The sequence below is a fragment of the Xiphias gladius genome, chromosome 8 (genome assembly GCF_016859285.1).
Source record: "Xiphias gladius isolate SHS-SW01 ecotype Sanya breed wild chromosome 8, ASM1685928v1, whole genome shotgun sequence".
NCBI classification, from domain to species: domain Eukaryota; kingdom Metazoa; phylum Chordata; class Actinopteri; order Istiophoriformes; family Xiphiidae; genus Xiphias; species Xiphias gladius.
Window position 1 is genome coordinate 18588546 of NC_053407.1, and position 22852 is coordinate 18611397.

Here is a 22852-nt window from a genome sequence, read left to right on the forward strand (position 1 = left end):
GATTTTTGTCCAAAGAAATTGCTCTGTGACTTGGATAATTATATGAGTTATAGAGAATAAAATTATTGTTTGGGCATAGAGATGTTATGTTTCTACATACATAATGCATCTAGAAAGCTAATTGTCCCCAAACCACATCTCTCTTTATGTCCTTAACTCCTAAAACTTCCACTCATCCATAATTTGAGTACTTCAGAAATTTTAACTACACTGCAATCTCTGCAATGACTTGATCCTCAAGAGCCGTGTCAGTCAGGGTTCACTCTTATTTCATATCAGTTTTTACTTCACCACATGTGTTGTAAAATGTTTTTTATCCATAAATCATTAATTCTGTGTATTTCATTGGTTTCATTTGATTTAGTCGAGCCATTTAGTGTAAATTCCTTTTATACCACTTTTGTTACCGTTGTTTAAGAAGCAAGATTAGATTGCACTATAAAATAGTTTTCCAGTTATGTCAACGATGAATTAATGTTACTTGGCACAATTTACGATCCATATTCAAAAGTAGCAATGAAATGATTAAGAACATTAGTTACCACACATCTAGCTAGCCAGTTTACTAATATCAAAGTCAGGAAAGAGATCAGATCTCACACATGCTGTGGTTGAAAACTTAAAGCAATTTTAAACACTAATGTAAGAAAATTACATAAATGTTTCTTCATAGCATTTAACTTGGCTACTTAGACAATAGTTGCAAACAGTCAACAAAAGTTAGTCTTCCTTATACAAAAATGGCTTTTATTTTTATATCAGTCATCTGTCACAGTAAGCTGTCTCAGTTTTGTTATTTTGTCACTATTATAAATGACATTGTTGTACAGAGATTCTCTGTATGTGAGTAATTTGCTTTTAGGTATTTGCTATCGTTTCACTTGTTAACCTGGATTCAATCAAGCAAGGCAGTCTAACGTTACTGTATTCGCCAAAGAGGACATTAACACAGTTGATCGATTAGGGAGCCAGAGAGCTGAGATCACCTTTAAATAAACTACTAATTAATTGGGTCCATATTTCATTACCACAAATTTGCCACTGAACATGTTTTCTAGATGCTTTGTGTGGCTTGATTTACAGCTTCCATCACAGGTTAATGCTTTTAACGACTCTGTTCACTATTTGGCACCAGTATCTCTTTTGTAACTGCAGCATCACTTCAGCTCGCCGCAGCACATGGTGTCATTAAGATGGTATGCTATATTTCAATTAAGAGATTTATTTTGGATTAGAAATCTGGTTTGAATACAATTAGTCACAGACATGAAGTCACTGTACTAATGGGGTTGAAACACTAATAATCAACTTCTACACAGAGCTGGTTTGTCAAAGTTCTTGATGTTGTGTCTGTGTGGCTTTAGGAGTCTGACCTAAAGAGGTTTACACTGGAATAGGACATAATATGAAAAAATGGTTAATTGTTTCTAATGTTTTTGTTTTTTTTTTCCACTGGATTTGTTAGTGCAAAAGTTTGTGTATTCTGTCTCTCTGCCATGTTTAATTTGAGTTGCTTGTCCACTTTGTCTGAAGTGTCAGTCGGGAGCTGGGCTGGCGTGACCACTGCATTATTACCCAGTGGTCTCCAGGGGTGCATGAGCCTGGACCTTCACAGGGAGAGAGGCAGGCAAGGGGACAGGCCTGTGTGAACAGCTGTGCCCTGTTTTAGATCCTCATACTCAGTTACCTCTTACTCTTTGAAGAAGTCTTTCCTTACACACTTTCACACATGCAGCACACATTAGTGGAGTATGCCTCAGATATGGCTGTAGGATGAAAAGTTCAAATGCCTAAACTTTGATTTCTCAATTTAAAAAAGAGCCAGATGTTTTTGGTGGCTTTTTAAATTGCACTTTTAAAAATGATGGGTCTTCAAAGGTTCTTCAGATCGAACTTTATAGTATCATTAGTGTCTGAAGAACTTTTTAAAAATTTGGCTCTTTGTTGCTACAGGAACCAATTGTGAATCCATAGAGCTAGTAATCATCCACTTCAAAACCATAAAGATCTTTGTAGAACCACAAATTGTTCTATGTATAAGCCATAGTGGTTTCCACTGCACTGTAACACAGGAGCACATGGTCATCATGTGGTACAAAAGATGGGACATTCGTACTGAGCTGCCACAGCAACATTTCAAAGAGATGGCCTCAATCCTATTTTAAGCAATGGTTGGCTTTACAGTTCTGTGTTAACTACGTGACAGCGGAATTCAAATGCATGACAGAAATCACATAAAAAACAAAAGCCCTGCCTGATAACCACAAAATGTTTCCAAGTAGGAACTTCTTACAGTCCATCTTGGTACCGAATAGTTCTGTGTTTATTTGATAACTCTGAAGTATCAAGAATAAGGTGGTGTCTGTTTTGTCACTCTTGTTTTGCCAGTTATTGTCATAAATGAATGATTCAGCAAAGTTTTTATTTTTCATTCGCATACCATTTGAGCTAATGTACACAATTATCACAATAATCACAATTATAGGGAGCGGGAACATAGTATTAAGAGTACTGTCTCAGACTTACTCATTAGACCACAATGACCATTGTCACAGTAGTTTTGTTCGAATAAATTAAGATAAGAACATATTCGGTATCACTAAATAATCATAAAAATGAAATCAATACTATTTTGTGTTTACCCTTTGCAGAAGCAAAACCTTGAAACTAAAGATGGCAGAGTTATGGTGGAAGGTTATTCAGAAGCTAGCTGTTTATTTGAATCACCCTTTTCAAATCTTTGAAGGTGTACTAATTAGGGAAGTCTGTTATTACTCCTCTTATGCTTCATTCAGATGTGTGAACACAACAATGTTACATAAAGTGTTTCCTTCACATCCTGCTAATGAGCTAAAATTTGTTTTGAACAGATTATTTTAGCGTTGTCTATCAGGAGAGGTGCGACACAAAACATTTCTCCACAGCAGAGTAGAGAGGGCATCTGGCACAGCACTTAAACATACAGATGGATATACAGTAGTGACAGTTTATTAACGTATAGTCACTGCTGATAACAGCTTCTAGTGTCTGTCTTTGGACCACTGTTTTTCACTAATGAACGTACATAATGGACCTCAGTTGACTGGTCAGAGTGAATGTGTATGTACATAAATAAAGAGTCAAATAGCCTCAGTGTAAACCGAATGTTATAAAACAGATCGGATGTACTTTAGCATTGAAACTGGTTTCGAAGTGATGAGCAATCAAAAAGCTGCCAGATTCATATTTTCACATATTACACGTACACATTGGTGACCTCATCATTAATAAATAAATATTACAGGCAGCAAAATGAACACAGATTCTGGGCGATCAGCAATCTCTAACCTTACATGTAGACATAAATTCCTTTTCTCTTCCATCCTGTCTATTTTTACATTTGAATAATCCCCCCATCGCATCTCACCTACCAAACATCCTGATTCATCAGGAAATACATCAAATTAGGATACCAAAATGCCCTGAGAATCTTATTTTATTGTGATTTTAACAAATTACTCCTCGGTACCTGAGGTGCTGGTTTATGGCATACGATGATTTGGTGGGCACTCATAAATTTGATTCTGTTTTACCAGCTTTGCTTTTGAGGGTAACTTTTTCTGAGTTGTGTCAACCTATATTCATGTGCAGGGTTTACAGTTAACTCACTGTAACAGTGACCGAGTCAAGACCCTCTTACAGGGTCACTGGATCATCTGTATGTAACTTATGCTGTACCAGATTCAAAGCATCTAATATGTCTGCATGCTCCTGATGCTTTCAGACATGTGTCTCACGTGAATCAGTTGCAGCAGCAAGGATAGCAGAGCAGACAGCTTCAGTAACTTATGAGCCAGCTGGGTTTTCCTTTGACTTAATTGAAAATTGCATGACACTGATTTAAATGAAGCGGTACTCTGTAATAACAGTTTTCTTTTCCTTGTCTGGCATGTGATTGAGTTACAAAGGGGAATGCATTTGCAACAGGTGCCTCTAACACAGTGCAGGCATGACGGCCTCCATGTCCACCCTCAGTAACCTCTCTCTGCCCCAGAGCCCTAAGCCTGCCAGGGAAACCTGATTCCAGTTCAGATACTGGCACACTCTTGCTGCTGCAGCCCTTGGAGTCTCCACTGGCACAACCCTGAGAGCTTCAGAGATGTCCTAGTCAAGGCAGTGACTGAGCATGTGTGCATTATAAATGTGTATTAGTGTGTTTTAGAACATAGTTTAAGATTCGCCTTTCATATTGTAAAGTTTGTTGGTAATATTTCAAATCAGAAACAAAAGTACACTTTTTATTTTCAATAAAATGAAGGCTCACGATTTAACTTTGTGGGTAACACATGCAAAGACAATGCTTGTAGCAACAGTTAAAGTCTCATATGTGAAGTTCCGAATTGGCTGCAATTAGAATAAGTTCAAATAAGAATTACCAGTATGAAATAGATGTCAAATGAATAATATTAATGAAGAGTCTTGTTTAGGCGGAACAATATATCTGGCACATCACCAGCGATTAAATAATTGTGGTTCATTCATGACAACTTACAAATTCAATATTGGGTGTGGCTTTTTCACCAGGGGGGCCAGGCTTCTAGGTTTTTCAGCCAATCAGCAGTGCTTACTCCTGAACTTTTGCTTCTTGGATCATGTTAATATATCTTGGGGTGTGGCCTTGCCTTTTTGATGTCTGAACCAGGATACTTTAACTCTTACAAGGCCAGAGTACACTTAACTGTAGTAAAAAAAAAAAAAAAAAACTAAATAGTAAATAGATAAATACATAGTACTCAAATGAACTCTGTGCCCATGATGACAAGGGATAGTTGTAGAATGTCATATACTGTATATAATGTCAAATTTTGTCTTTGTCCTCTGCACAAATCTTCTTTTTGAAAAACTACATTTAGCATTGGGTGCATGTGTCCCTATAACAGTCAGTAGCTGGTAAGAATCAGAGTTCCCTGTTATTTACTGTTTGCCCTTACAAAACAAGACACGTGAGATAAGGTGGAGGTAGACTCGTAGAGACGTCAGTGAGCAAGAATTCGCCTGTTGTGTCTCCAGCCAACATGAAGACCGCAGTCTCTTAAAATGTGATCGGTCAGAAGTGTAATTTCTTTTTTGTGCCACCTAAAGCTGCTGTAAGGGCCGGGAAAGGTTTATAAACCCTAGACATATTTTCGGATGAACTATGAAAATATCTTAGTGTGTGTTTTTTCAATAGTGCATAAATAGTAATGCTGTGTTGTCGCTAGTATGTCAGTACAGGTTGCCGTAGACCTAGCCTCTTCATGTTTTTTTGTCCCTCGCACACACACTCAGGTTTTTCTTTTGCCATCTTTCTACTTTTTTCATGCTTTGTAGTACTAAAAATCCTCACTTTCCGCTGTCTGTAATGGAGTTGCAGCCTATCCTGGTTATTTACCTCCAGGATGTATTAAACAATGGTTGAGGGATCCAAACATAGCAGCCAATTCTTTTCAATTGAAGCTACTCATCCAGTGCATATGCCAAAGTTTTCTCCCACCTCCTAGTATGGGTGCTCATAATGTAAACACATTAGTGTCTCTCTCTGGCTAAGTTGCTCAACTTGTAGCTCATAGGAAAGGCATGAAAGTAGAATCATTAATGACAATATCTTTTTGAGAAGTTTAAGCCCCATTTTCTCCCAATTTGTAACACCCAGTTTTCCTGTGCACTGTAGCCCTTGTCAATGCTAACTCTTCAGTTACTTCAGGAGGATGCAAATAGTCTGTTGCTGCTCCGCCAAGGAGGTTATGTTTTCAACCGTGTCTGTTTCTTTGTGTGTCAGCAGGATTACGCAAAAAGTACTGAACCGATTTGCACCGAATTTGTTGGGGGGATGGGGCACGGGCCAGGGAAGAACCCATTATATTTTGGTTTGGATCTATTTAAAGAGGCAGATCCAGGAATTTTTTTTTTAATCACTTTCCTTAGCACTGAGAGGTAGGGGATTGTTCATCTTGGCGGAGGTATGCATTCTACTGAGTGCCAGTCTAGTTTTATAGTATGTTTTCATCAGCAGCCTATCTTCACCTGACGAAAATAAGCTTAACTGGTAGGGCGTGGTTTAAAGTAGTACCCGACTGATAAATCGATTGGTCTGATGTTAGCTCAATACAGATTGGTCTCAAAGTATTTGTCGGCCAGTGAATAATAATAAATTGCAGTGCGAAAGTGCCAAATATATATTTTAGGTCATTGAGAAATAGTGTCTCTATTACATAGCTATATCGCCTCAAAAGTCAATTATTGGTTAGGCTGTACTAAACACCCCTACACCTACGCCCACCCCCGGCTAGGCAAGCAGCTCAACCCACCAGTAGGACCCGCAGATTTGCTTCCTAGGGGTGAACACAGCTAAACTCCAGTCTTTAAAAATACTTTGTTCTGATTATGTTGTGTTTAGGAAGGAGGTGGAAAATGAAGTGAGTGAGTCTGGATTCCCACAGGCGAACGAGCAAATCATCAATAAGGAGCCGTGCGTGGTTAGCACGGCAGCAGACCTTGATGTTTCCTTGATTTCAGGACCTTGATTTCGAGCAACACGCACTGGGTCTGCGCACCGGCCACAATCACATAATTACAGAGTTTTGCAGGAATGCACACTTGTTTGCAGAGCCCGCTGCAAGAAGCTTGTAGCCAGCTTAATTTTGTTTATTTAAATGCACAACCAAGCTGGAACAACCACTACCAGGAATCAAACCCCCTGCTCTGGTGTAGGGTGAGAACTTGACTCCAGCATCACGCGTATTACTGTTTACAAAAATATGTTGACACAACTCTTGGTGCTTTTTACATAAATATTTGATTTACTCATTCAAATCGTGATATTTCAAAAAGTAGTATTTTCCCCTAATTCCTCATTTGGAAGTTACTGTGACTACATTGTTCCTTTCACCCCTACCAGGTATTGTAATAACAGTATCATCCCAATACTCCAGAAGGGAAACGTGAACATTACTGTCTTGCCATGAGATCAGTAGGTTAAAGCTGTGCCTAATGTAAATTCTTCCATTACAGGTAAGTCAGCGCATCTCATGTAATTGCCCCTATTATGATTTTTTTTTTTTTAAGGGGATGACTAATGACTGGCAGTCTCTTTATTATTTTTACCTCTTTATGTTTTAGTCTTTCTATATTTTTACCCTTCATAATTCACATAAAAAGCTTTTGAGAAATTAGATGACCAAGGCAAGGTTTTGGCCAGTGTCCATATCCTCCAACGTTTTCCAACTGATGCCTATGCTTCAGTGTCCCTATTAAAACAATAAAAATGAACTCTGACTTTTTAGTGGGGAAATTAAAAAAAAAAAAAACACACACATACACACACTCCCATAATTGAAAGTTTCTCGGTTGCTGTTTTTTTTTTCTGCTCGAATCTGTCACACCCTACATGTACTGGATGTAAATAAGTTTTGGTAACTTTAACTTAAAAAAGAGGGGTGTGTGTTTCGCCTTTAAGAGTTAAGAAACTTGAAACCTTGTTTGCGCAACAATCAGTGCAGCTCACAGCCGCCAAAGTGTCTAGACTAGCACATGATGGTAGTCAGCCAATGGCTCCACCGCTCTCCTCGGGGGCCCCGTGTGTGTGTGTGTGTGTGTGTGTGAGTGTGAGTGCGAGTGCGTATGTGTGAGGAAGAGGGGGGTGGCGGGGGGGGTGGGGGGGTAGAGAAACGGGGAAAGAAAGGGATCTGGGCTGCAGTTTGGTTTAGATCTGAGTAGAGAAGCAGGAGCGCGATTCAGCCCCGGATTGATCCTCTTCATGTAGTCTCAGCTCACATGGATATTTTGTTGGGATTGTTAAAAGATGTGCACAGATATCTCAAGAAGACGACAAGGATCCTGACTTCTGGTGCATTTTCTTGGGATTAAATCTCCTCGATGTACCTCATGCCCTGCGCGCCGGTGTAGAAAGTAGATCTGAGCTTGTTAAAAGTCTTTAACTGTTTGAGGCTGCGAGTCGCCGTCTCGGGTTGAAGGCTGCTGGTTTTGGATTATGTTACTAAGCATGCCATGTTATTATCCATACTGCTTTTTTTAATTCGTTCGTAGCAAACATATAAACAGTCCATTCCGCTGCGGTCCCGGACGATACCTCAGTTTCGCCCGCTTGGTCATTTACAGTATAATCGGCTCAATGAATGCATTTTGATCGGAATGCTGCAGTGCACTTATTGCGCGGTTTTGTTGTTGTAGATGCAACCAAGTAGCCTTCAGTCTAATGTTGCGGCTTTGCCACCAATGCTCGTCAGTTGGCTGTGCATGCATTGCACGGCATTTCACAGACATTAATGTTTTGCAACGACCGTCAAAGTGTCTGTAATATTCGGATATCCGTACAAGAGTAAAAACCCCATATAGATTTTCAAGTTGTCGTATGTTCAGGACGAAACGCTCAGGTCTTGTGCGGCGACTCTGGAGAAGCCGTTTGATTCCAGATAAAGAAGGGGAAGATGGAAATGGCAAAACTAGTGAGGGCTGTAGGGACGATCTGTTCGGCAACAACCCTGAGAAAATTCCCAAAACGGAGCTCAGACCGATGACCCCTAGCGGGTCTCTTGTAGGGGACACAGGGGGTGTGTGCACCCGGAGCCCCGTGGAGAGCAGTGGCTTGGGGGTCACGTCGGACCAAGATGGGGCTGCGGTGTGCGTCCAGGAGCAGGGGAGCCCCCGCTCCATACAGGACAGCGAATGCAGGACAGTGACGTGCTGCTTATTTAAAGACCGGGACCACTCCGAGCTCAGGGGTCCAGAGACGGCTCAGGGTACCAGGGATCCAGGGTCGTGTCACTTCGTGCTGAGGAACCTTGGACCACGGGATAGCGGCTCTCCTGAGGCGCAGGAGGCGATGCCACGCACGGTGTTAGAGCAAGAACTGAAGTCAGCCACATACTCTCTTTTAAAAAGGCTAAAGGAAAAGGCGCTGGATACCTTACTAGAGGCAGTGGAGTCCAGAGGAGGAATGCCGAGCGACTGTGTTATGATTTCCCGGACAGAGCTGAGGTTGGGCGGCCATGTGGCATCCCCACAGTTGCTCGTGTGTAAACTGTACCGCTGGTCCGACCTCCAGCACTCGGCCCAGCTCAAACCGCTCTGTGAGTGTAAGAGTTTTGGGGCCCTGGACAGTCCAACAGTATGCTGCAACCCCTATCACTACAGCCGGCTCTGTGGGCCAGGTAAGAGCATCCACCAGGACACAGAAACTGTGCGCATGTCGCGCCTCACAGGCCTACCTAGATCCAGTTTTTGGGGTAAACTCACCAGATTGTCCATCAACAGATAACCATAAGGCTTCTTCTGCAGCACAGGTCTTCTCTAACCTCCTTTGCTTTCATTTAGGATACCATCATTACCTGTAAACATTCCCATGTTCCATAAACCTACAAGTAAATCCTGCAGATACAGCTCAACCATTAGGCCCATTTTGTCCATTTGCATTTCAGATTTTGCCAAACTCTTATGAAGAGAACCGTAAAGGTCATATTAATAGTTACATGGCAGAAATGAACTTTTCAAGTTTGTAAAACTGCAAAGGGCCGAGAAATATGCTCAGACAATATTTCTCTATCACTTTTATTTGTCTGGTATTGTTTGGCGTACTTTCATACACAGAGATATAGAAAGGCCGGTTGTATTGATTAAATAGTTAATGATTACTAAGGCCATCCTTATGGCAAGGTGAAAAATAATATCATTATGAGCAAGGGATATGAGCTGAGGTTGATTTGATGAAACATGAGTGTGATATAGTGTAGTTTTGTTTTTGTTGTTTGCCAATTTGGTGTTATTCTGATGCTACCTTGAGTACTTAAATTTTGTATATGTGAAAAATGTCAAACTGCATGCAAGATGTTAATATATCACTTAATATGTTTGTCACTTCTGAAAATCTTTAGTTGCCTAGGAAGTTGTGTTTGAACAGTTTGCTACGACAGCAGAGAACCCTTCAATGAAGGAGTGTGTTTGTGCTGTCTTTACAGCTCTTCCAGGGTTAAGTCTTTAATGAATTCCCTAATAATATACAGTAGGTGACATTTATGTGTCTCTGAATATGTCAGTGCCTTCAGCGTGATTGTCAACACAGCTGTTCTTACCTCTCTTCCTTGCATGGTAATTGCCAGGTAGGTCGATACTATCAGCGGTGTACGACATATATATCATTGTATAGACACACTCTGAAGTTTGGACTTGGTGCCATAAGTCATTTTAGTTGATGCTGTGTTGGAGGGATGAGCTTTTTTTCCACAATCAATGAGCTATCTATGGCAGAACCTCCCTGACCTATATTAAACAGATTAAATTTTGGCAGGGGACAGGCCTGTGATTTGGCACACCTTAAACGCTGGGCCACTCGACCCCACTGACCTGATGACAACGCGTGGTATCATGTGCAAAGATGCAAGCGTCAGTATTTCTGTTTTCTCACTGGCACAGGAGGTGGATTTTCCATAACATCCATGTTTACTAGAGCCAGCTGGCTGTGACAAGCACTTCAAAGTCACAAGTCCAACAATATCAGAATTCGTAGCGCGCAAATGTGGGAAACTAATGTGAATCTGGCGCTCATGTCTCACCATACTGTCCAACCTGATCAGATGACATTATATAGAGCTCCAAGGCTGCATGGTATTTGCAGGTTTGAATAGACTAGTTTACATAGAAATAGTATTTAATTTGTTCCCCCTGCTGAAGTGGACGTCAGGCTATGCTGTGTGTGTTTCTTTCCACTAAAACTAGCAAGATGAATTGTAAGAACAGGGAGAGGGGCACATACCCCATATTGGGACTAAAGCTCGTAGTACACATAGCTCACATGCGCTCATGCGTGGCCTGATCGAGCTGGTATTTCTTTCATGCTATTCAAGAAGGGGGGTTTTGAATCAAGACCCCAACCACTGTTTTTTCACATTGTTTGCAGATGGGGAAGTGATAAATATGGAATTATATAACATTCAATTCGGGATATGAATTTTAATTGAAAAACATTTTAATCCTCTGTAAAACCAACTTAAAAGTTACCTAGAAATAAGTAGTGCGGAAGAATTTTTCAACTGTTATTCAATCTACTTGTGTTGAAATAATAAGAAAACAAACTCCAGGCATCAGTTTTATACAAGAACTTTTTAAAGAATAAAACAGTTAATAATGTGTGACAGAGAACTGGGATTGAACTTTTTCCTTTTATTTTGCCAGGCATTATACTTTTAGAATGAGATCAGTTTCAAGTTGCGCTTTAAAAGCCCTTTTGTCCTAAGGAGGTCCCCTCATGCTATTTAGGTGAAGGAGTGGTGATAATATACAGTTTGCATACTACTGGCGCCAGACTGACTAGCTGTGTATCTGAGTGACTGAGTTCAGATCCTGGCAATTACTGCTGCCACTCTTAAAGGACCCGCTGCTATTATGCTTTTCTCCTTCCCCTTTTTCCCTGTAGGCGAGGTCACAGTGTGCTCACAAAGTTTTCTTTCCTTTGTGCTTTCCCCCTTTTGCAAGTTATTCTCTTCAATTTCTCCTCTTTTTAATAGATATAATTAGGGACTTTGAACACAATGAAGTTAAAAAGCAGAGATTTGCTCAGATTTATTAAACTCCTAAGTAAAAGTTATGGTTAGTCTGGAGTTGTATTAATGACTGCTTCGGTTAAATAATATGTGCTTAAATAACAGCAACAATTGTTAAGTTTTTCTGGTGGCTTTATTAGCTTTTCCACTACCTTTTGAAGAAAATGATCTGATTTGTAGTGCAGACAAGAAGCCGTAAGAGTTAAGACGTAGCCTGCTGTCCACTCTGAAATGGAGCTTCTATTGTGGCTTGAATTTGATTGTGTAGGCATGCTTTTTATTGCTTTTATTAAAGACTTTTGACAATAACTTCACATGGAATATAATGTTGTAAACAGTGTTTGGTTAAGTTTGTATTACTGTAATATGAATCCTAGATACACTGGGGTCTTTATGTGTACAAAGTATGGTGTCAAATTATAAGTACATGATTTGTTCTGTAAGTAAATTACAGTTAGCTCACAGTTAAACAGGCGCTCAGGCTTTCCCCTTTTTTACATATCTTTTTTTTCTTACAGAATATTAGTCCAATGTATCCAAACAGTTTTTTATAAATGTCAGATAGATCTTCTAAGAAGGAAAAAATGGTTTATTCAACTTTTGATTACACACGACTAACTTATGTCGCGGAACATCAGCATCTACACCAGAGCACAGGTTTTACCTTTCTCTGTTCCCTTTATTAGGTTGTTGACATGATTGTTTTGTGTTACAGAGTCACCCCCACCTCCTTATTCAAGGCTTTCCCCTAATGAAGAACACAAGCCACTGGGTAAGTGACAAACACACAAATGAACTCTGTTGCACCTGAAGCATGTGTTTTAATTCATCCCCAGTTATTGATCTTCATCTGAATTTTGCTTTTAATATTTGATCCACGGTGTTATGACCTGTGATCAACAAGTTGCAGAACTGTAATTACTTGATTCTCATCATTTTTAATAATCGTAATTACATTGCAAACGGCATGGTCAGTCTTTTGTTTAGGCTCTGTTGTTACAAAGAGAAACAGGACTAAAGCAATGTGGAGAATTATAATGGCTGTAATTGGGCACAGTTACTGGCAAACTGCGTGGTAGGTTTGAGATGAGTACCTAGGCCAGCATGTGGCAAAATTTCAGCATGCCAGCCAGAGCCAGTGTGGGTAGTATGGTGTGGTTAGTATGTACTGTGGGCTGCTGGGACTCTGGAGCCTGGCTGCTAGCTGGGGCTGCAAGCCTGAGTACAGCTGAGGTTTCTGGCGGCATTTTGGGGGGGGTGTCATCAGGTAAAGCCTGTTAGTGAAGTTGCCAGGTTATCCACTGTGGGATGAAACCCAACATGGTGTCGATTGTTTTGAATTTGATGCGAAATTCGAATCATTTCCAGGTTGAAATGAGGAGGTACACAGAGGTAGCCGTTACGTTCAGAGTAGCAGATGTTACTGTCAGGAGATGAAGGTCTAATGTCTGTTTTATTCCCCACAGATCTGTCAGACTCCACATTGTCTTACACTGAAACTGAGGCAGCCAGCTCACCAAACATCACACCAGGGGAATTCTCAGGTGGGTGTGTTTTCTCCAACTGCTGTCAGTCTCCAAATAAGGAGTTTATTTCCGAAATGTTTTATACTGATTTTAGAAATTAATGATTACCAGAAGTTTATCATCCCACAGGAGCCAGTCTGTAAATACTGAAGTAATTTGTCAAAAAACGACTTCAGTTTCTCAGAGAACTTTAAAGTTTATATGTCTTGCTGTTGTGCTGTACATTTCGTAAGAGTAGGGGACATTTATTTTTTGGTTGGCATAGTAGGCAGGCCGTAGAGCTTAGGATGCTCAAATACTGTCTGAAGCAGAGGCGGGGTTTGACATACCGTACATAGAAGTGAGTATGGGTTCTAATCATTTAATGTAATGTATCAGATACTAAATTTCAAGTTTAATTCTTTCTCGACTTGACTTTGGATATATCTGTGAGCAGCTGTTTGAAGTAGTACTGCAGGTATAGTGCCACATATAGCTGGCTTGAATGAAGAATAACTGTATTATTACAGAAACATAACTTGAAAAAGAGCTTCCTCTCTTTGATTATACAGAATCATGATGATGAAATTATCCATGTGGTCATTTATACTTGGATTAAGGGCTTTGCTTTTTGCTTGAGCTATGATTAAAAGTGATAGTTTGAATAATAAATCACATTACACAGATGTTAATTTCTAAAGAAGCGATTAGGACTTGCATGTACATACAGCTTTTAAATAATACAATCAATGAATCGACATTATCGAATTTAATAAATCGCAGTGCTTTCATGACTGTTGAACGTTGCAGTGTCCTGTTTTTCTGGCTTTGAAATGGTTAAATTCAGAAAAGGGAGGTATAAGTCTTTCAGATTGTACTTTATTAACAGTTCAGAGCTTTACTCTGCATAGCTGTTGAGTGTATCTGGATGAATACACAACCATACCAAGCTAATTTCAATTTGATGTTGTACTTTGTTCCTTCTCATTAAGGACCATTATGACCAATCCAAGCTTAAAAGATAAAGGTTTCATTGTGAGCGGTGCAGAGGTTCAGCGGGGCGTGTGCATTGGCCACAGAGCCGGCCTCCCCTCCTCTGTTTTTCTTTCAGAAATATTTGAGTGGGATCAAACTGTAATAAGATCCAAGCTCGCTCAGAAACACACACAAGCACACATTGTCGTGCACATGCATGTGCACAGACACTCACACGTACAACTCTATCTAGTCTGGCTGTAAGTGGGCTGCAGGGAGGGGTGGGTTCAGGGAAATGGAGTTGCTCCTGTGAATGGGGCCACACCAGAGGAAGTGAGTAGAAACAGCCCTGGTCTCTGATTTGAAATGAAACACTCCTTTCTCATGGCATATAGTAAGCATGCCTCCCCCTTCATGCTAGCGCTGCAGCCAGCATGCACAGTATCAAGTGGATGGGGAGTCAGAGCCCTCATTTTGGGGATCGCTCCTAGAGGTTCTGCCATGGCTCAGAGGGCAGGACACTGAGCAGTGTACATGGCTACCTGGCAGTGAAGTATTCAGTCAGCAAGGGCCCCCTCCTCCCCAGTACACATGCTGTCACCACCTCAGCATGGCCCGGCGACACTCCCTGAGTCAACAAATGAGGGGCTTGTCAGAGCCCGCACCACAATTCCTTGGAGACTGTGGTGAGGAGGGAGGATCTAGACATGCTAGGCTTTGGTTTCTTCCAACTGTGTTGCTGCCTGTACAGGCCAGCCAGATCACTCTGCATTGGCTGTGTCACACTCAGCAACTTGAACTTGGAAAAGAGAATGACCAGTGCTCTACAGGGTGGTAGTTTTCCGTGCTGTGAGCTAATTTGTGTAGTCAGTTTGTCTTTGATCATGTTTCCTTTAGACTATATGATGGTTGCTTGGTTTTAGATACAAAACAGTGTCCACGTTGAGTGAAGCAAACCATTAGCATCTCGTCAGGGATACAGATTCTCCACCAAGTATTTGACCTAGTTTGTCACAGCATATTCCATCTTAAAAGCAAAAACCTGAAGGCTTCCCCATAAAGCCTGGTTAGTTCTGATTTAACATGCCGCCCTGTAATGCATATTGTAAGGTTATCCTGTGCTGGACGTGTGGCTGACGTGGAGATGACTCTCCCAGTGATTCCCCCTTCAGCAGAGTTAGAGAGTCTCTGTGTATGACCGGAGTTGAATGGGATCCAGACTCCATCCTCCACGTAGGAACAAGTAAACCTCTTAGAGGCAGGTCGGGGGTTACTGGGTGGAGTCAAATAATCAATGTCAGTCTACAGCCCAGGGCTACACAAATACACGCTGAGCATTCTTCTGCATCACACAATGGCACAGAAACTGATCAGAACTGGTTAGTTTGGTAGAGTAAGCATAGCTTTGGTAGGTAACCAGTATGGAGAACACACATGTGTGTGTGTGTGTGTGTGTGTGTGTGTGTGTGTGTGTGTGTGTGTGTGTGTGTGTGTGTGTGTGTGTGTGTGTGTGTGTGTGTGTGTGTGTTTATGTGTGTGTGTGCGTGTGTATTTATTTATTTTTTTATTTATTGCTGGCCATGTTAATATAGGATATGTCTTCAAATCAATACACTTTATTATGTTAAGTTAATGTTAGAGTTACGTTTAAGTGCAGATACATTCCTCTGCTCCCTCTGGCTAATTCTTGCAGTTGTTTAATATGCTCAAATGTTCTTACTCATGTATTCTTAACAAGCTTCCCCATGTTCATGTTATTTTATCAATGTCTTAGCGTAATACTCATACCTTTAGTTACTGTGTGGTCTTTGACATATGGACCAATGATGGGTTTAATGATATATTTATGGTTGTGTCACAGACAGCCGCAGCAGGAATTCTTTGATGTCTGTTTACGTCATGAGCGAGCCCAGCTTTCGAGTCTTTGCATACACAGTATACCTTAGTGCTGTACGTGTGAGGGAATGTGCCTTTGCTGGTGCTGTCCTCCCAGTCTGTCCGCACACCTGTTTCCTCATGGCCTGAGCCGCGTCATGTGGTCATCAGACTGAAGCTCTTTGAAGCAGGTCTCATTGCTTCCTGTATGACTGTCTGAGGGGGTGTTCTCCCCCTACACATTGACTTCATTATGTAACTCACATTGTCTCTGACATTGGGGGCTCTTCTTCATTATAATGCTGCTTTGGCCAGCTCTTGTTCAGAATGCGAGGAGTCATGCCAAGATGTTTTTTGTGTTACTACAAAGTGTCACTTTGTGCAGTGATTACCATATTAACAGTCTTTATTGTATATACAATGAATGATGCAGACGTTTCCTCTTTGCCTGGTTTAGACCATTGTAGGATCATGGCTCCACTCTGCCTACATTCTTCAGTCATCAGAGGTTGTGTCCTCAATCAACCCACTGGAATTTGTCAGCATAACACTGTGTGTACACGCACATGTTGGTGTGAGCTGAGATCACTGGTGTGATTGGAGGGACTCCCTCAGATTTGCTGGTTCAGGTGACCAGGGGACTTGCCGAGTGACCTGAGTCACCGTCCTCTTTTTGTTTTCCTTTTTTTTTTCCCTTTCCGGAAAACGTAGGAAAGTTGGACTGGAGGAGCGGAAAGATTGAAAGTTGCAAGATTTGGATTACACAGAGTGCTGTAGCGCTTACAGGAGGAAAGAGGCCATCAGCAGGTAGTCATAGTTCCCACACAGTAATCATACATCGCTCTCCTCCGTCTGCCGGCCTGTCTCTGGAGGGAGGGCCAGCGCTGTCTCACTGGATTTCTCGTCTGCAGACAGACACTGTGTCAGGTCCATTCTGGTATTGACCGATTCTTCCAGGCAGAACAAGGCAGTTAGCAGTGAGTCACGCAACAGACTGCTCTGGGAAAATACAGTTTACAACACACAGGTGCTGGGACCACAGTAATGCATTTGTAGAGCTTTGCTTATACATTTTTAAGTCTATGTTTCTTCCTTGGGGTCCTCATATAAATCCAGATGCATACTGACATTCACACTCAAGAGCTAAGCAAATCAAATTGTGCAGTCAATACTAATCACAGCCTGCCTGTCTCTGTCAGGAAGACGCCAGCACTAAGCATTAAAATCATTTTGTGTCTGTGTCAGAGACAGTGAAAATGCATGGAATAATTAGACAGTCTAATCGAGGCATGTGATGCTTTTCTTGATTAATGCAGATTAGACTGGACCTGTACTTGTTGATCTGACTTTGAAGGCATGTGATTCCACTTCTGCTAGGAGCCAGTTGAATAGCATATCTACTGTACACATCTGAAAAGATCTGGGATAGATTGTACCTCCTGGTCTTAAATGTCTCATCATGTTTTTCCATATTAGATCATCTATTGAGTTTGTTGCAGGGGCCTTAGTATTTTATGGATGGCCCTTTGAAGCTTTGGTCTATTTTTTTCTCTCCTGACCGTAAGTTGGAGTCTAAGTGACATAATGTATGATGGCAGCATTGATGGCCAAATGATTAATTTATTGCTCAGGAGCCATCATATTCAGCTGAATACTAATAATTTTCATCCTGCGCCTGTATCCTTCGTGCATTACTTTATAAAGTTGAGTATACACAGTATCTCTCTCCCGCTGTGCAGACATCTAAGTTTCTTAATGTAGCAGCTGTATTCTGACTCTGCAATGCACAGACAGAGGTATGGTCTGATGCAGTGACAACTGCATTAGTGTGTTAGCAATGTCCCCCTTCCCACCTAGAGGCATAATCCCCCTCCTCCGTCCCACAGACCCCAGAGTGATGCAGCCTGGGTTCATCTCACCCTGCAGCCTGGCACATGGCCTCAGGTTTCCACCGCAGCCCTGAGCCTTCCCAGCGCCTGGCCGCCCACACTCCCTCAGGAGCCCCAGTGCTCCAGGATACGGGATGTGGAAATAATGTGACTCGAGTGCTTCCACCCTGCCTCCCGAAATCAGGTTTTGCGGATTGTTTATTTGAGGGGAAGGAGGCCTCAGACAAACATCCTGTTTTAAAAAGCTGCCTGGGTTTTGTAGCAGTGCAGGACGGTGAATTGCCCCTTTGACAGCGGGGGGAGACTGAGGAATGTTGAAGAGAAGGCCAGCATCTCAGGGGAAATGAGGGGGCTCTCCTCACCCGTTTGTCATGCCCAGTTTGCAGAGTCCGTTTTAAACTGGGGGCGGAGGGTTGTAGCTATACATCCTGAAGGGTCTTGTGCTCTGTTCTGTCTGTAGTGGTGTAGGGCCTGTACCCACAGTCCTCGTCTCAAGTATCCGTTCCTGTCCTGGGAGGCTGGCTTCCATTTCCCTCTTACATAACACACATGCACATAGAAAAAGAGCCATTGATAAGAGCGATAAGAACATTTTTCATTTTCCCTTTCTCAGCATTGTTACACTGTATGGTGTCAGAAATCCACTTTTAACTTTTCTGGCAGGGGTTATGACATTGAAGATCCTCAGTAGAGTCCTCCACAATCCATGTGACCTATTGGCTCATTAATAATACGCGTTTGTGTGTGTGAATGGGAAGGTGTGTATGTGCTTGCCTTCTGTGTGCAATGAGGTCCTCTGTCCATTAGATTACGGTCTTTTACTTTTTGTTTTCCAGCTTTTTTGAGTTGTGTAAAGGCCTCAAGATGTGAGCCAAGTCGAGAATTGCAGCATTTAGAACAAGCCTTACAGTACGTTTATGGCTGAGAAGTTTCCATAGTGTGGGTTCTCTGTGTTAAGCAGCAGAAATGGGAGTTGGAAGTAAGCACTTTTTATCATCGTAAGTTGTCACGTAGAAGGAGAGGAAGGAGTGTAGTTGTCATTGTGTTGAGAGTTTTTTTTTTTACACTGAATTTGCTCTAAGAGTTGATTTTCCGTCGGAACTAGCAACAAAGAAGGCCCTAGATGTGGTGAGGTAATGTGACCTCTACGTGCAGAGTGAAAGCCATGCTAATCTAAAGCAGTCCTTGGAGAGGCCTGAAACCCCTCACATGTCAACAGAAACTAACCTGCTGAGCTTAGTATTTATCTGTGTCCGCTTGGCAAGCCACTGTGGTGCCAGTGCTGCTGGGTGTTTGACTAACTTCTGAAGGGCTCAAAGATAAAGATTAATCTACAGCCTCATACATGACTATAAGTCTAAGCTCACAGTGCCGTTCTTGTCGTTTTGAATTTACACATGCACTGCACTGTGCTCATTAAGGATAAGGTGGACTGTGTTTCATTTTAGGGCTTGCCACACAGATAGAAAATACAGTCATTAGAAATAACAGGAGGTGTGCTCAGGCTGTAATTTTTGCCCCAGATTCTACCTTAGCAAACAAAGTGAGTGAGCTAATCTTGTCGTGTGCTCTGGGAGGGCTGCTGTTGCCATCTTCTCTCCCTTCACACCGCAGCGCAGCACCAGCCTCCACCAATAGCTCCATTCATTCAGCTCAGGGCAAAGGGTTACAGCAACAAATAAAGAGCGTGCAATGCCATTAAAAATGTATGGAATGTCCAACTGTTAGTTTAGTGTTTTAGTGTGCCTCCTCTCAAGGCTGAGAGGGGGAACAATACTCCATTTGAGCTCACCACTGTAAATGTGCTAGCCTTGCATCGCCTGGCAAGGAGTAGTGAAGGAGGTGCCAGTTGTGGATGCTGTTTTTATTTTCTGACCATTTTACCCACAATTATAAATCCAGACACTGGCCTTGGTCAGCTATGATTTAGGCCTGTGGTTTGATTGCTGGCGAAAATAGATTTAAGATTTTTTTTTTTTTTTTTTTTTTTTTTTCCTTTCTCCCCAGAGGAGCATTGACAGTTGTGCCTGAACCTATGGCTGTCAGTATTTTTAAAACTCAGAATAGCCAGTGCATTCTTTGAGCCTCCAGAATGCTGTGTGTGGATTAACTGTGGGGGCCCATGTCATTCGACATCTCTACACAAGCCTTTTACAGACAGAGGGAAAGGATAGGAGCTCATTGTGAATGGGTGAACAGTAAACTCCCAGTGTATCAAGGCCTGGTTAATTTTCTCTCTACTGTACACGTGTAAACTGAGAGACATTGACTTGATTTTTTTCCCCTGTCCTTATCTTGAACTTGATCTGCTGTAGCTATGTCTTCATTCCACTGCCTTGTCCTAACATGGGGCCAAGTACGATAGACATAATTTGGAGCCTTTGATCTTCTCCTTAAAGCTGATGCCTTTTAAATCTGAGCAGAAAACCTTTATTTTGAGTGATGGTCCAGCAAAACGCCCCTGATAATATATTGATTACAGTGGCATGGGTCACTGTTCAGACCAAGGCACTTTATTTCCCGAGCATGTACAGGTATGTATGTCCTCAGGTTCTACACAAAGTACGACTTGACAAAGCAAATCATACTCTTGGACCAGGTTTTTGCAGGTAGTATTTCCAAGATGTAAAGATGCTTATGTGAAAATTCTCATTGATTATGTTCACCAGGCAAAATTCTATTTACTTTTGTAATGTGTGTTTTAGTTATCTTTTATTTGTGTGTATTTCTTAAGTCTTGGCTGTGCGGCTCAGTACGTGCAGTCAGGCTGTCGCATTTCAGGGTACGGTTTAGATTAGAGGTCTGGCTGTAGCTTCCCCCTCTTCCCCTCTCTGTGACTGCCAGCACATAATTTACTTAATGAAATCCTGCCATTCCCTTTAGCTTCGAGATTTTTTGCAGATGTTGACAGGGAAGGACTTTGTGAATTATTGGAAATGTTCACTCCTGCATTTTTAATGAATGTCTTGCTTGTTGTGAACGGGCTGACTTGTCAGAGATGAGGAAAACAGTTGTCTTCGTTTGGGGAGCTGGTATCTGGATGCCCGCAGTGGAGCAGTGTGGGTTACAGGCCAGCAAGTGTTGTGATTGAAACAGAAACTCTGGTGCCACATTATCCTGACAGAATACATTCTCCTCACAGACTCTGATCCACTGGGCCGATCAATAGAAAACCATTGTTTGAACGGCAACTCTGTCCATCATAGCTGCTCCACCTCCCAACCCAGTGGTAACCAAATACCTGCCTTTCGCCTTAAATTAGTCAAACTAATATAACTTGTAATAATAGAGTTCCTTGTTATCATTCATTTGAAACCAAGCCTTCAATGTAGCTTGAGTATATAGGCCAGCTAAAGTCAGTTTCCTCCCTTAGTGTAGGGTCTTGCTTTTCCCAGAAGAAAAATATCGACTCTGAAGAAAAGTATTAATCAATTAGAAGAATAGTCTAAAGTCTGTATGTGGAAGTTTTAGACCACACAGCCGACACTTCCTCTCACATGACATGTGATTTGGTCAGACTTTTTCACCAAAGAAGACTCCTAAAGGACAAGTAAGTAAGCAACTTTTTTGCTGCACCCCCACCCCCCACAATCCTAACCAGAGTAGGAAGTTAGGAGGCACAGCGAGAGGAGGAGGGGGGAGTTCAGGAATGTGCAGGGTCTCCTCTACTCAAACGCTCCAACCTACTTGGCTCGAACCTCCCTCGCACACTCGCAAACAAACACACTCGCACACACACACTCAAACAGATAGGTTGTATGAGGAGGTGAAAGGGCAAAGCCACCCAGCAGGAAGTTCACTGAGTGTTTTGCTTTCGGTGCTCTTGCAGACTCCGCTGGCCTTAAACGCTGCCTGTAGATATGACATCCACAAACATCCCCCACAGTTCTCACTGAGCTTTTACATGCCCTTAAGGACTCTCGTAAGGCCTCACTTGCATCACCACCATCACTTGTGCTCTGTGTCTCTGACACATTTCAGGGCTTTGGAGGAAACTTGGAGGAAATGAGCAGCACATTCTCTTCCCCTAAAAAAAAAAATAGAGCCTTCTCCTTCAAACCAGTGGCCTCTTATTCACACACCCAGACGGCTCCTCCATATTAGCCTCTTAGCTTCCTGTGCTTTTTACACCCTCTGTTGTTTATTGATTTAATTTATGGATTCTGTTATCTGCTATCAAGGGTACAGCACTTTTCCTCCCTCATGGGGTCATCCCGAAACAGAAACGGAGGGAAAGTGGAGAGGAAGTGGATGACAATGTAAAGCATTCCCATTGTGACCAGCCAGGCTCTGTGACTGGATTCAGTTTCTCGGGCTCCCACAGTGTTTTCTCCCAGCACATATCTCTCTTCCTCTCTTTCTATCTTTCTCTCTCTATCTCTTGTTCTCTTTCTCTCTCTCTCTCTCTCTCTCTCGGCAGAGAAAGGCCAGACCTCAGGGAGAAAAATCCATAGACATATAAGAGCAGCTCCAGTTAGTGTGTCTGTCTGATAAAGCCGACTTTGATGGCAGTGATAGCCAAGACGCCAGCCTAAATGTGGCCTGCTCAGGGGTTACAGTCAGCCTGTAGGAACCTTTGTCTACAGAATTAGAGCCATACCATACTCTTAACAGCAGAGAGGAGGCTTTTGCTTCAGTTCCACTTTGTTGTTTTAGTCGTAAAAGAAAGTTAAATATAACAAATTATGGGACGGGGTCTCAGGCATGCACAAACCATAATGTTCACACACACACACACACACACACACACACACACACACACACACACACACACACACACACACACACACACACACACAGTCCTCATATCCCCCCTCCCCACCACCAGCCCCCTAGCCTATCAGTTCATTGGTAGAGTCTAATAGCTGGAGGGGAATCTAATCCTTGGCACAGGATGAGAGACTGCTGCTCCCCCTCCTTTCCTTGCTTGCTCTCCTCCCGTCGAATGCGCTGCTTAAAGGGACTGGCAACAGTGTTTTTTTTTCCCTCCTCAGCAAAGTTTTGGAGGAATGAGTTCATCTCTGTTCCCTGCTCT

General features: G+C 42.1%; 1 protein-coding gene across 3 annotated transcripts in view; it reads left to right on the top strand.

The window, feature by feature from the left end:
- smad6b (SMAD family member 6b) overlaps window positions 1–22852 on the top strand; it is a 72853-nt gene that overhangs the window by 44533 nt on the left and 5468 nt on the right. For 2 of the 3 annotated variants that reach the window (XM_040133748.1, XM_040133747.1), the window contains exons 5-6: window positions 12289–12345; window positions 13040–13117. In XM_040133748.1, coding sequence (XP_039989682.1) covers window positions 12289–12345; window positions 13040–13117 — 135 coding nt within the window. Of the gene's footprint in view, window positions 1–7725; window positions 9189–12288; window positions 12346–13039; window positions 13118–22852 lie in introns of those variants that run through there. The other variant, XM_040133746.1, reaches the window with a different exon arrangement.